Source organism: Blennius ocellaris (genome assembly GCF_963422515.1).
Source record: "Blennius ocellaris genome assembly, chromosome: 13".
In the NCBI taxonomy this organism is placed as follows: Eukaryota; Metazoa; Chordata; class Actinopteri; order Blenniiformes; family Blenniidae; genus Blennius; species Blennius ocellaris.
The window spans coordinates 1064282-1078674 of record NC_137662.1 but is presented as its reverse complement, the minus strand read 5'-3'; the positions used below and the strand labels follow the sequence as shown (position 1 = coordinate 1078674).

The following is a 14393-nucleotide window of genomic DNA, read 5'->3' as shown; positions in this document are numbered from 1 at the left end:
GGTGTGGAGGGGTAGAGGGGGTAGAGGGGGTAGAGGGAGTAGAGGGAGTAGAGGAAGTAGAGGGAGTAGAGGGGGTAGAGGAAGTAGAGGGGGTAGAGGAAGTAGAGGCAGTAGAGGGGTAGAGGGGGTACAGGGAGAAGAAGGGGTAGAGGGAGTAGAGGGGGTAGAGGAAGTAGAGGGGGTAGAGGAAGTAGAGGCAGTAGAGGGGTAGAGGGGGTACAGGGAGAAGAAGGGGTAGAGGGAGTAGAGGGGGTAGAGGAAGTAGAGGGGGTAGAGGGAGTAGAGGGGGTAGAGGGAGTAGATGGGTAGAGGAAGTAGAGGGAGTAGAGGGAGTAAATGGGTAGAGGGAGTAGATGGGTAGAGGGGGTAGAGGAAGTAGATGGGTAGAGGGAGTAGAGGGAGTAGATGGGTAGAGGGGGTAGAGGAAGTAGAGGGAGTAGAGGGAGTAGTGGTGTTCATCCTCACATTCTGGGGTCTGTTGCTCAGGAAGTCCAGGATCTATGCACACAGTGAGCTGACCCCGGTCCTGGTCCTGGTCCTGGTCCTGGTCCTAGTCCTGGTCCTGGTCCTGGTCCAGACCCAGGTCCAGGTCCAGACCCAGGTCCAGGGTCCTACTTTTTGGGACTGTGGGACCAGAGCATCCTGACGAAACACACACACACACACACACACACACACACACACACACACACACACACACACACACACACACACACACACACACACACACACCAATGTGTGAGCCAGAACCACTGTGAGGTGGAGACACTAACCACTGCACCACTGTGAGGTGGAGACACTAACCACTGCACCACTGTGAGGTGGAGACACGAACCACTGCACCACTGTGAGGTAGAGACACTAACCACTGCACCACTGTGAGGTAGAGACACTAACCACTGCACCACTGTGAGGTGGAGACACTAACCACTGCACCACTGTGAGGTGGAGACACAAACCACTGCACCACTGTGAGGTGGAGACACTAACCACTGCACCACTGTGAGGTGGAGACACTAACCACTGCACCACTGTGAGGTGGAGACACAAACCACTGCACCACTGTGAGGTGGAGACACAAACCACTGCACCACTGTGAGGTGGAGACACTAACCACTGCACCACTGTGAGGTGGAGACACTAACCACTGCACCACTGTGAGGTGGAGACACTAACCACTGCACCACTGTGAGGTGGAGACACGAACCACTGCACCACTGTGAGGTAGAGACACTAACCACTGCACCACTGTGAGGTAGAGACACTAACCACTGCACCACTGTGAGGTGGAGACACTAACCACTGCACCACTGTGAGGTGGAGACACAAACCACTGCACCACTGTGAGGTAGAGACACTAACCACTGCACCACTGTGAGGTGGAGACACTAACCACTGCACCACTGTGAGGTGGAGACACAAACCACTGCACCACTGTGAGGTGGAGACACTAACCACTGCACCACTGTGAGGTGGAGACACAAACCACTGCACCACTGTGAGGTGGAGACACAAACCACTGCACCACTGTGAGGTGGAGACACTAACCACTGCACCACTGTGAGGTGGAGACACTAACCACTGCACCACTGCGGCCCAGATTCTTGGAGCCACGAGCTGCTGGGGGCCGGACGTCCTCTGTCTGTCCTGGACCAGGACACCTGCTCTCCTCCGGCCTGTTGGAGCTGCTCTCCTCCGGCCTGTTGGAGCTGCTCTCCTCCAGCCTGTTGGAGCTGCTCTCCTCAGGTCTGTTGGAGCTGCTCTCCTCTGGTCTGTTGGAGCTGCTCTCCTCTGGTCTGTTGGAGATGCTCTCCTCAGGTCTGTTGGAGCTGCTCTCCTCCAGCCTGTTGGAGCTGCTCTCCTCAGGTCTGTTGGAGCTGCTCTCCTCTGGTCTGTTGGAGCTGCTCTCCTCTGGTCTGTTGGAGATGCTCTCCTCCGGCCTGTTGGAGATGCTCTCCTCCAGCCTGTTGGAGCTGCTCTCCTCAGGTCTGTTGGAGCTGCTCTCCTCCAGCCTGTTGGAGCTGCTCTCCTCAGGTCTGTTGGAGCTGCTCTCCTCCAGCCCGTTGGAGCTGCTCTCCTCTGGTCTGTTGGAGATGCTCTCCTCCGGCCTGTTGGAGATGCTCTCCTCCGGCCTGTTGGAGCTGCTCTCCTCCGGTCTGTTGGAGCTGCTCTCCTCCAGCCCGTTGGAGCTGCTCTCCTCTGGTCTGTTGGAGCTGCTCTCCTCCGGTCTGTTGGAGATGCTCTCCTCCAGCCCGTTGGAGCTGCTCTCCTCTGGTCTGTTGGAGATGCTCTCCTCCGGCCTGTTGGAGATGCTCTCCTCCGGCCTGTTGGAGCTGCTCTCCTCCGGTCTGTTGGAGCTGCTCTCCTCCGGCCCGTTGGAGCTGCTCTCCTCTGGTCTGTTGGAGCTGCTCTCCTCCGGTCTGTTGGAGATGCTCTCCTCCGGCCTGTTGGAGCTGCTCTCCTCCGGTCTGTTGGAGCTGCTCTCCTCCAGCCCGTTGGAGCTGCTCTCCTCTGGTCGGAGGAGAGAAGGTTTATTTGTCTCTCAGGACTGAACCCACCAGGACGGGCTGATCCTTCTGCAGCAGGCCTTCTACCTTCCTCTGCCCGCCGCCATCCATGTTGTAATATGTTTAATAAATATATGTCAGCATGGTGTTTGCTTGTGTGTCGGCTGTATTCTTTTGAGACGGTGGGGGGCGCTGTGGACCGTGTAGCAGCTCGAACTGCCGCAGTGCAGTGAGAGAAGAAGAAAACGGTGCTGTTTACTTCCGGTAAGAGGAGCAGCGACAAATATAGAGGAGAACAGGGGGGCAGAACAGTGGAGAACAGGGGGTCAGAACAGTGGAGAACAGGGGGGCAGAACAGTGGAGAACAGGGGGGCAGAACAGGGGAGAACAGGGGGGCAGAACAGTGGAGAACAGGGGGGCAGAACAGTGGAGAACAGGGGGGCAGAACAGTGCAGAACAGGGGAGAACAGGGGAGCAGAGAGGACGCCGTGGAGCTCTTCTGTCGACTCCTCCAGCCACCGCGGTCAGGATGTCTCAGTCCCCGGACTCCCGCAGCCTCCTGTCGGCTTCGTCTCAGCTCAACCTGATGGAGGTGGACTCGGTGAGCACTTCTGCTTTTTACCCCGTTAGAGCTCTGGAAGTCTGTGTCTTCTCAGAGTCACAGTCAGTCAGAGTCACAGTCCTGTCAGAGTCACAGTCAGTCAGTCACAGTCAATCAGAGTCACAGTCCTGTCAGAGTCACAGTCAGTCAGTCACTGTCAATCAGAGTCACAGTCCTGTCAGAGTCACAGTCAGTCAGAGTCACAGTCCTGTCAGAGTCACAGTCAGTCAGACTCACAGTCAGCCTGAGTCACAGTCCTGTCAGAGTCACAGTCAGTCAGTCACTGTCAATCAGAGTCACAGTCCTGTCAGAGTCACAGTCAGTCAGAGTCACAGTCCTGTCGGAGTCACAGTCAGTCAGAGTCACAGTCAGTCAGAGTCACAGTCAGTCGGAGTTCGGTACTGAACCTGGACCAAGACTTGTTCTGAAGGTTCCAGAGTGAAGGTTCCAGAGTGAAGGTTCCAGAGTGAAGGTTCCAGAGTGAAGGTTCCAGAGTGAAGGTTCCAGAGTGAAGCTTCTAGAGTGAAGCTCCCATAGTGAAGCTCCCAGAGTGAAGGTTCCAGAGTGAAGGTTCCAGAGTGAAGGTTCCAGAGTGAAGCTTCTAGAGTGAAGCTCCCAGAGTGAAGGTTCCAGAGTGAAGCTTCTAGAGTGAAGCTCCCATAGTGAAGGTTCCAGAGTGAAGGTTCCAGAGTGAAGCTCCCAGAGTGAAGCTCCCAGAGTGAAGCTCCCAGAGTGAAGGTTCCAGAGTGAAGCTCCCAGAGTGAAGCTCCCAGAGTGAAGCTCCCAGAGTGAAGGTTCTAGAGTGAAGGTTCCATAGTGAAGGTTCCAGGAAGGAGAGATCAGTGACCTGAGCTTCTTCCTAACAGCTTGTCTCTGCTGTGCTTCTGTTCTCAGATCGATGATAAGGAGTTTGACATTCCCCAGGTGGACACGCCTCCTACACTGGAGAGCATCCTCAGTGAGGTGCAGTACCTGAGTCCACCTGAAGAGGCTGCTCTTTAGACCAGTCCACCACAACGCTCACACTCCATGTTTACACCTCTACAGTCCACCACAACGCTCACACTCCATGTTTACACCTCTACAGTCCACCACAACGCTCACACTCCATGTTTACACCTCTACAGTCCACCACAATGCTCACACTCCATGTTTACACCTCTACAGTCCACCACAACGCTCACACTCCATGTTTACACCTCTACAGTCCACCACAACGCTCACACTCCATGTTTACACCTCTACAGTCCACCACAACGCTCACACTCCATGTTTACACCTCTACAGTCCACCACAACGCTCACACTCCATGTTTACACCTCTACAGTCCACCACCACGCTCACACTCCTCCATGTTTACACCTCTACAGTCCACCACAACACTCACACTCCATGTTTACACCTCTACAGTCCACCACAACGCTCACACTCCATGTTTACACCTCTACAGTCCACCACAACGCTCACACTCCATGTTTACACCTCTACAGTCCACCACAACGCTCACACTCCATGTTTACACCTCTACAGTCCACCACAACGCTCACACTCCATGTTTACACCTCTACAGTCCACCACAACGCTCACACTCCATGTTTACACCTCTACAGTCCACCACCACGCTCACACTCCTCCATGTTTACACCTCTACAGTCCACCACAACACTCACACTCCATGTTTACACCTCTACAATCCACCACAACGCTCACACTCCATGTTTACACCTCTACAGTCCACCACAACGCTCACACTCCTCCATGTTTACACCTCTACAGTCCACCACAACGCTCACACTCCATGTTTACACCTCTACAGTCCACCACAACGCTCACACTCCATGTTTACACCTCTACAGTCCACCACAACGCTCACACTCCATGTTTACACCTCTACAGTCCACCACAACGCTCACACTCCATGTTTACACCTCTACAGTCCACCACAACGCTCACACTCCATGTTTACACCTCTACAGTCCACCACCACGCTCACACTCCATGTTTACACCTCTACAGTCCACCACAACGCTCACACTCCATGTTTACACCTCTACAGTCCACCACCACGCTCACACTCCTCCATGTTTACACCTCTACAGTCCACCACAACACTCACACTCCATGTTTACACCTCTACAGTCCACCACAACGCTCACACTCCATGTTTACACCTCTACAGTCCACCACAACGCTCACACTCCATGTTTACACCTCTACAGTCCACCACAACGCTCACACTCCATGTTTACACCTCTACAGTCCACCACAACGCTCACACTCCATGTTTACACCTCTACAGTCCACCACAACGCTCACACTCCATGTTTACACCTCTACAGTCCACCACCACGCTCACACTCCTCCATGTTTACACCTCTACAGTCCACCACAACACTCACACTCCATGTTTACACCTCTACAATCCACCACAACGCTCACACTCCATGTTTACACCTCTACAGTCCACCACAACGCTCACACTCCTCCATGTTTACACCTCTACAGTCCACCACAATGCTCACACTCCATGTTTACACCTCTACAGTCCACCACAATGCTCACACTCCATGTTTACACCTCTACAGTCCACCACAACGCTCACACTCCTCCATGTTTACACCTCTACAGTCCACCACAACACTCACACTCCATGTTTACACCTCTACAGTCCACCACAACGCTCACACTCCATGTTTACACCTCTACAGTCCACCACAACACTCACACTCCATGTTTACACCTCTACAGTCCACCACAACGCTCACACTCCATGTTTACACCTCTACAGTCCACCACAATGCTCACACTCCATGTTTACACCTCTACAGTCCACCACAACGCTCACACTCCATGTTTACACCTCTACAGTCCACCACAACGCTCACACTCCTCCATGTTTACACCTCTACAGTCCACCACAACGCTCACACTCCATGTTTACACCTCTACAGTCCACCACAACGCTCACACTCCTCCATGTTTACACCTCTACAGTCCACCACCACGCTCACACTCCATGTTTACACCTCTACAGTCCACCACCACGCTCGCACTCCATGTTTACACCTCTACAGTCCACCGCAACGCTCACACTCCATGTTTACACCTCTACAGTCCACCACAACGCTCACACTCCATGTTTACACCTCTACAGTCCACCACAACGCTCACACTCCATGTTTACACCTCTACAGTCCACCACAACGCTCACACTCCATGTTTACACCTCTACAGTCCACCACCACGCTCACACTCCATGTTTACACCTCTACAGTCCACCACAATGCTCACACTCCATGTTTACACCTCTACAGTCCACTACAATGCTCACACTCCATGTTTACACCTCTACAGTCCACCACAACGCTCACACTCCTCCATGTTTACACCTCTACAGTCCACCACCACGCTCGCACTCCATGTTTACACCTCTACAGTCCACCACAACGCTCACACTCCATGTTTACACCTCTACAGTCCACCACCACGCTCACACTCCATGTTTACACCTCTACAGTCCACCGCAACGCTCACACTCCATGTTTACACCTCTACAGTCCACCACAACGCTCACACTCCATGTTTACACCTCTACAGTCCACCACAATGCTCACACTCCATGTTTACACCTCTACAGTCCACCACAACGCTCACACTCCATGTTTACACCTCTACAGTCCACCACAATGCTCACACTCCATGTTTACACCTCTACAGTCCACCACAACACTCGCTTCATCCTCTTCTTCATCACTGCTTCATCCTCTTCTTCATCACTCTGCTTCATCCTCTTCTTCATCACTCTGCTTCATCCTCTTCTTCATCACTGCTTCATCCTCTTCTTCATCACTCTGCTTCATCCTCTTCTTCATCACTCTGCTTGATCCTCTTCTTCATCACTGCTTCATCCTCTTCTTCATCACTCTGCTTCATCCTCTTCTTCATCACTGCTTTATCCTCTTCTTCATCACTCTGCTTCATCCTCTTCTTCATCACTCTGCTTCATCCTCTTCTTCATCACTCTGCTTCATCCTCTTCTTCATCACTCTGCTTCATCCTCTTCTTCATCACTCTGCTTCATCCTCTTCTTCATCACTCTGCTTCATCCTCTTCTTCATCACTCTGCTTCATCCTCTTCTTCATCACTCTGCTTCATCCTCTTCTTCATCACTGCTTCATCCTCTTCTTCATCACTCTGCTTCATCCTCTTCTTCATCACTCTGCTTCATCCTCTTCATCACTCTGCTTCATCCTCTTCTTCATCACTGCTTCATCCTCTTCTTCATCACTGCTTCATCCTCTTCTTCATCACTCTGCTTCATCCTCTTCTTCATCACTCTGCTTCATCCTCTTTTTCATCACTCTGCTTCATCCTCTTCTTCATCACTGCTTCATCCTCTTCTTCATCACTCTGCTTCATCCTCTTCTTCATCACTGCTTCATCCTCTTCTTCATCACTCTGCTTCATCCTCTTCTTCATCACTGCTTCATCCTCTTCTTCATCACTCTGCTTCATCCTCTTCTTCATCACTGCTTCATCCTCTTCTTCATCACTCTGCTTCATCCTCTTCTTCATCACTCTATTTCATCCTCTTCTTCATCACTCTGCTTCATCCTCTTCTTCATCACTGCTTCATCCTCTTCTTCATCACTCTGCTTCATCCTCTTCTTCATCATTCTGCTTCATCCTCTTCTTCATCACTGCTTCATCCTCTTCTTCATCACTCTGCTTCATCCTCTTCTTCATCACTGCTTTATCCTCTTCTTCATCACTCTGCTTCATCCTCTTCTTCATCACTCTGCTTCATCCTCTTCTTCATCACTCTGCTTCATCCTCTTCTTCATCACTCTGCTTCATCCTCCTCTTCATCACTGCTTCATCCTCCTCTTCATCACTCTGCTTCATCCTCTTCTTCATCACTGCTTCATCCTCTTCTTCATCACTCTGCTTCATCCTCTTCTTCATCACTGCTTTATCCTCTTCTTCATCACTCTGCTTCATCCTCTTCTTCATCACTCTGCTTCATCCTCTTCTTCATCACTCTGCTTCATCCTCTTCTTCATCACTCTGCTTCATCCTCTTCTTCATCACTCTGCTTCATCCTCACTGCAGATGGACAGTTTCTCTCACTCCTTCATTATTCAGCTTTTCACGGCGGTGTGTGGATGTCCTGTGAGAGCAGTGAGGTGTAGACGAGGTGTAGACGAGGTGTAGACGAGATGTAGACGAGGTGTAGACGAGGTGTAGATGAGATGTAGACGAGGTGTAGACGAGGTGTAGATGAGATGTAGACGAGGTGTAGACGAGGTGTAGATGAGGTGTAGATGAGATGTAGACGAGGTGTAGACCAGGTGTAGATGAGGTGTAGACGAGGTGTAGATGAGGTCTAGACGAGGTGTAGACGAGGTGTAGACGAGGTGTAGACGAGGTGTAGACGAGGTCTAGACGAGGTGTAGACGAGGTGTAGACGAGGTGTAGACGAGGTGTAGACGAGGTGTAGACGAGGTGTAGACGAGGTGTAGACGAGGTGTAGACGAGGTCTAGACGAGGTCTAGACGAGGTCTAGACGAGGTGTAGACGAGGTGTAGACGAGGTGTAGACGAGGTGTAGACGAGGTGTAGACGAGATGTAGACGAGGTGTAGACGAGGTGTAGATGAGATGTAGACGAGGTGTAGACGAGGTGTAGACGAGGTGTAGATGAGATGTAGACGAGGTGTAGACCAGGTGTAGACCAGGTGTAGACGAGGTGTAGACGAGGTGTAGACGAGGTCTAGACGAGGTGTAGACGAGGTGTAGACGAGGTGTAGACGAGGTCTAGACGAGGTGTAGACGAGGTGTAGACGAGGTGTAGACGAGGTGTAGACGAGGTGTAGACGAGGTGTAGACGAGGTGTAGACGAGGTGTAGATGAGGTGTAGACGAGGTGTAGACGAGGTCTAGACGAGGTGTAGACGAGGTGTAGACGAGGTCTAGACGAGGTGTAGACGAGGTGTAGACGAGGTGTAGACGAGGTGTAGACGAGGTCTAGACGAGGTGTAGACGAGGTGTAGACGAGGTGTAGATGAGGTGTAGACGAGGTGTAGACGAGGTGTAGACGAGGTGTAGACGAGGTGTAGACGAGGTGTAGATGAGGTGTAGATGAGGTGTAGACGAGGTGTAGATGAGGTCTAGACGAGGTGTAGATGAGGTGTAGACGAGGTGTAGATGAGGTGTAGACGAGGTGTAGACGAGGTGTAGATGAGGTGTAGATGAGGTGTAGATGAGGTGTAGACGAGGTGTAGATGAGGTCTAGACGAGGTGTAGATGAGGTGTAGACGAGGTGTAGATGAGGTGTAGACGAGGTGTAGATGAGGTGTAGACGAGGTGTGTCGAGGTGTAGACGAGGTGTAGACGAGGTGTAGACGAGGTGTAGACGAGGTGTAGATGAGGTGTAGACGAGGTGTGTCGAGGTGTAGACGAGGTGTAGACGAGGTGTAGACGAGGTGTAGACGAGGTGTAGACGAGGTGTAGATGAGGTGTAGATGAGGTGTAGATGAGGTGTAGACGAGGTGTGTCGAGGTGTAGACGAGGTGTAGACGAGGTGTAGATGAGGTGTAGATGAGGTGTAGACGAGGTGTGTCGAGGTGTAGACGAGGTGTAGACGAGGTGTAGACGAGATGTAGACGAGGTGTAGACGAGGTGTAGACGAGGTGTAGACGAGGTGTAGATGAGGTGTAGACGAGGTGTAGACGAGGTGTAGACGAGGTGTAGACGAGGTGTAGACGAGGTGTAGATGAGGTGTAGACGAGGTGTAGATGAGGTCTAGACGAGGTGTAGATGAGGTGTAGACGAGGTGTAGATGAGGTGTAGACGAGGTGTAGATGAGGTGTAGATGAGGTGTAGATGAGGTGTAGACGAGGTGTGTCGAGGTGTAGACGAGGTGTAGACGAGGTGTAGACGAGATGTAGACGAGGTGTAGACGAGGTGTAGACGAGGTGTAGATGAGGTGTAGATGAGGTGTAGATGAGGTGTAGATGAGGTGTAGATGAGGTGTAGACGAGATGTAGACGAGGTGTAGACGAGGTGTAGACGAGGTGTAGACGAGGTCTAGACGAGGTGTAGACGAGGTGTAGACGAGGTGTAGACGAGATGTAGACGAGGTGTAGACGAGATGTAGACGAGGTGTAGACGAGGTGTAGACGAGGTGTAGATGAGGTGTAGATGAGGTGTAGACGAGGTGTAGACGAGGTGTAGACGAGGTGTAGACGAGGTGTAGACGAGGTGTAGACGAGGTGTAGATGAGGTGTAGATGAGGTGTAGATGAGGTGTAGACGAGGTGTAGACGAGGTGTAGACGAGGTGTAGACGAGGTGTAGACGAGGTGTAGACGAGGTGTAGATGAGGTGTAGATGAGGTGTAGACGAGGTGTAGACGAGGTGTGTCGAGGTGTAGACGAGGTGTAGACGAGGTGTAGACGAGGTGTAGACGAGATGTAGACGAGGTGTAGACGAGGTGTAGATGAGATGTAGACGAGGTGTAGACGAGATGTAGACGAGGTGTAGACGAGGTGTAGATGAGGTGTAGATGAGATGTAGACGAGGTGTAGACCAGGTGTAGATGAGGTGTAGACGAGGTGTAGATGAGGTCTAGACGAGGTGTAGACAAGGTGTAGACGAGGTGTAGACGAGGTGTAGACGAGGTGTAGACGAGGTCTAGACGAGGTGTAGACGAGGTGTAGACGAGGTGTAGACGAGGTGTAGATGAGGTGTAGACGAGGTGTAGACGAGGTGTAGACGAGGTGTAGACGAGGGTCTGAAGGGTGTGTTCTGCTCCAGGTGGAGGAGGAGGAGGAGCCTTTCATGCTGGAGGACACCTGTGTGGTCAACACCGACAACATGGACGCTCACTCCTGTGACACCTCCTCTCTGGCAAGCTCTGACAGTGGAGACCCAGCGCACCTCAAACGGTGAGCACACACACACACACACACACACACACACACACACACACACACACACACACACACACACACACACACACACACACACACCTCCTTGTTGAGCCTCTGGCCCGTGAGACGTCACCTTGTTGGGCTGAGTCGGCGTCAACAAGCTGCAGGAAGCTGATGTTTCTCACACAGTCCAGCTGTTCTACACCTCAGTGTGCAGACGCTCCGGCAGGACACCACTCACATGTTCTCTCTGCAGGTTACATTAGTGCATGTTGACACATTGACATACGTGCACATCTGTTTCAACTTGTGTGTGTGTGTGTGTGTGTGTGTGTGTGTGTGTGTGTGTGTGTGTGTGTGTGTGTGTGTGTGTGTGTGTGTGTGTGTGTGTGTGTGTGTGTGTGTGTGTGTGTGTGTGTGTGTGTGTAGAAAGAGGAGGACAGTGGATTTGAATGCAACTGTTCATGGGTCTGTTCTTCGACACACTCTCCTGAAGGGGATCTCTGCTCAGATTGTCTCTGCTGCGGTAAGACACACACACACACACACACACACACACACACACGCACACGCACACGCACACACACACACACAGGGTTCACTACAGACCTCACTAGGTTGTTTGCACCCTCCATCTTGCCTCCAAACAAGGTTTTAAAAAAACAAAAGACCAGTCCAACATGAAACGCACATCAAAGCCAGTGTGTAGCAGCACTTGAACCTATTGAAGGTGCTGCTCTGTTGTTTGGAACGTGTTCAGAGGCAACAATGTTCAGGTCCAACCTGCACTTTTTCCTTTGGAAATCTCAATCCATGTATTTGATGTCTTCAGTCCAAAAGGTGACGTCTGTCTTCAGTTACTCAGCCCACAATACAATAAATGTTTCCTCCCTGGCTCCGTTCAATAACTGTCTGCTCTCCTGCCTTGCACACCTGGCACTGATTACCTGGAGGCTTTATAACCTCCACCAATCACACAGTATAGTAGTTATTTCTGACCAGCAGTGGAGAATCACCGTCTGGAGCATGTTCCTCCCACTCACTGATCGGAGGACTCGTTAATCACACCCAGTGATCCTCAGGCCGACTGCATGTTGTTATTAATGGACTTTTAACAAGTGTGTAGGTAACACGTTCATTTCTGAAACAACAATAGACTCAACAGACTAACTGCCTTGTATATACAGCCCCTTTCCAAAAAATTAGAATACGATGGAAAAGTTTATTTATTTCCATAATTCCATTCAAAAAGTTAAACTTTCATAGATTATAGATTCAGGGCCCACAATTCAAACAATTTCAAGTATTTATTTGTTTATTTTTACATAATTTGGGCTTCCAGCTCATAAAACCCATGAAAACAGGAATTCAAAACATTAGAATACTGTGAAGAAATCACCATTTACTTCTCAGTTTTTGCAGAAAAAACAAAGAAATTAGGATCACATCAAATCAATCAAAACATGGTACTTTCAAAACAATATGTCAATCTTCAATACTTGGTTGGGAATTCCTTTGCCTTAATCCCTGCCTCGATGCGCCGTGGCCTTGAGGCGAACAGCCTGTGGCATTGCCTGGGAGTTATGGAAGCCCAGATTTCCTCGATGCTTGTTGTCAGCTCTTCTTTGTTGTTGGGTCTGGTGAGCCTCATTTTCCTCTTGATAATACCCCAGAGATTCTCAACGGGGTTTAGGTCTGGTGAGTTGGCTGGCCAGTCAAGCACTGTGATGGCATGGGCATCAAACCAGGTGTTGGTGCTTCTGGCAGTATGGGCAGGGGCCAGGTCCTGCTGGAAGATGAAATCTGCATCTCCATACAGATCCTCAGCAGAAGGAATCATGAAGTCCTCTAAAACATTCTGGTAGACCTTGGACCTTGGATTTAAGAAAGCAGAGTTTACCAACACCTGCACCGGACATTGCACCCCAAATCATGACTGACTGTGGATGTTTCACATTTGACCTCAAGCAGCTTGGGTTCTGTTCCTCACCCGTCTTCCTCCAAACCCTTGGACCTTGATTCCCGAATGAAAGGCACACCTTACTTTCATCGGAAAAGGGGTCATGGCCAACAGTCCAGTCCTTCTTCTCTTTGGCCCAGTTGAGACGCTTCCTGCGTTGGCTCAGGCTCAGAAGTGTCTTGACCCGAGGAACCCGACAGTTGTAGCCCTAACCCAAACCCTAACCCTAACCCTAACCCTCTCCCGGATGCGTCTGAATGTGGTGCTTTTTGAAGCTGTGACTCCCGCCTCATTCCACTCTTTCTGAATCTCTGCCAGATTCTTGAATCTTCTCCGTTTGATGACCCGCTGAAGCCCACGGTCACCTCTTTTGCTGGTGCATCTTCTCCTGACACATGTTGCCCTTCCACTAGACTTGCCATTGATATGCTTGGACACAGCGCTCTGTGAACAGCCAGCCTCCTTCGCTATGAACGTTAGTGGTTGACCCATCCTCTGGAGGGTCTCAATGATGGTCTTCTGGCCCGTTGCCAAGTCTGCAGTCTTCCCCATATTGAACCGAACTGAGACAATTGAACCAAACTGAAGCGATTTAATGACACCTGGGGAAACCTGTGCAGGTGCTCTGAGTTTAGTAGATGATTAGTGTGTGACACACACAATTTGGGCAGATTTTTTTTACAGTATTCTAATGTTTTGAATTCCTGTTTTCATGGGTTTTATGAGCTGGAAGCCCAAATTATGTAAAAATAAACAAATAAATACTTGAAATTGTTTGAATTGTGGGCCCTGAATCTATAATCTATGAAAGTTTAACTTTTTGAATGGAATTATGGAAATAAATAAACTTTTCCATCGTATTCTAATTTTTTGGAAAGGGTCTGTATTACGTTTGCACTATTTGACACTTTGTGGTTGATCTACCTTTTTATATAATATAGTATATAACGTGCATATATTTATCTTGCGTGTGTAAATTATGTAACTTGTTGGAATGCAATACCTTATTATTATTTTACTGCACAAACTGTTTCATGCTTGATGCCTGAGGAGCTCAAACCTTCATGAAAATTTACACAAACATCAGAAGTGGCAAAACATTTAAAATTATATATTCATTGTGCATGTGTCTGGCAAAATGGCTTCATAGCGCCACCGACATATTAACACGGGCAGTACGTTGAACACGCTTCACCTCCATCCAAGACACTTAGTAGACAACTGCAGCACGTCAAACCACACAAAGATGTCACTGACACCCACACTCTCACCCAACAGGAAGTCATGACACCCACACTCTAACCCAACAGGAAGTCATGACACCCACACTCTAACCCAACAGGAAGTCATGACACCCACACTCTAACCCAACAGGAAGTCATGACACCCACACTC

The 14393-nt window shown here is 50.3% G+C and overlaps 1 protein-coding gene across 1 annotated transcript in view; it reads left to right on the top strand.

The window, feature by feature from the left end:
• Positions 1-2954: 2954 nt before the first annotated feature.
• vps8 (VPS8 subunit of CORVET complex) overlaps positions 2955-14393 on the top strand; it is a 92363-nt gene continuing 80924 nt past the window's right edge. The window contains exons 1-4 of the mRNA XM_080507981.1: positions 2955-3108; positions 4003-4071; positions 10923-11053; positions 11468-11564. Of these exons, the coding sequence (XP_080364107.1) occupies positions 3037-3108; positions 4003-4071; positions 10923-11053; positions 11468-11564 (369 nt within the window). The 5' untranslated portion in view covers positions 2955-3036. The remainder of the gene's footprint in view (positions 3109-4002; positions 4072-10922; positions 11054-11467; positions 11565-14393) is intronic.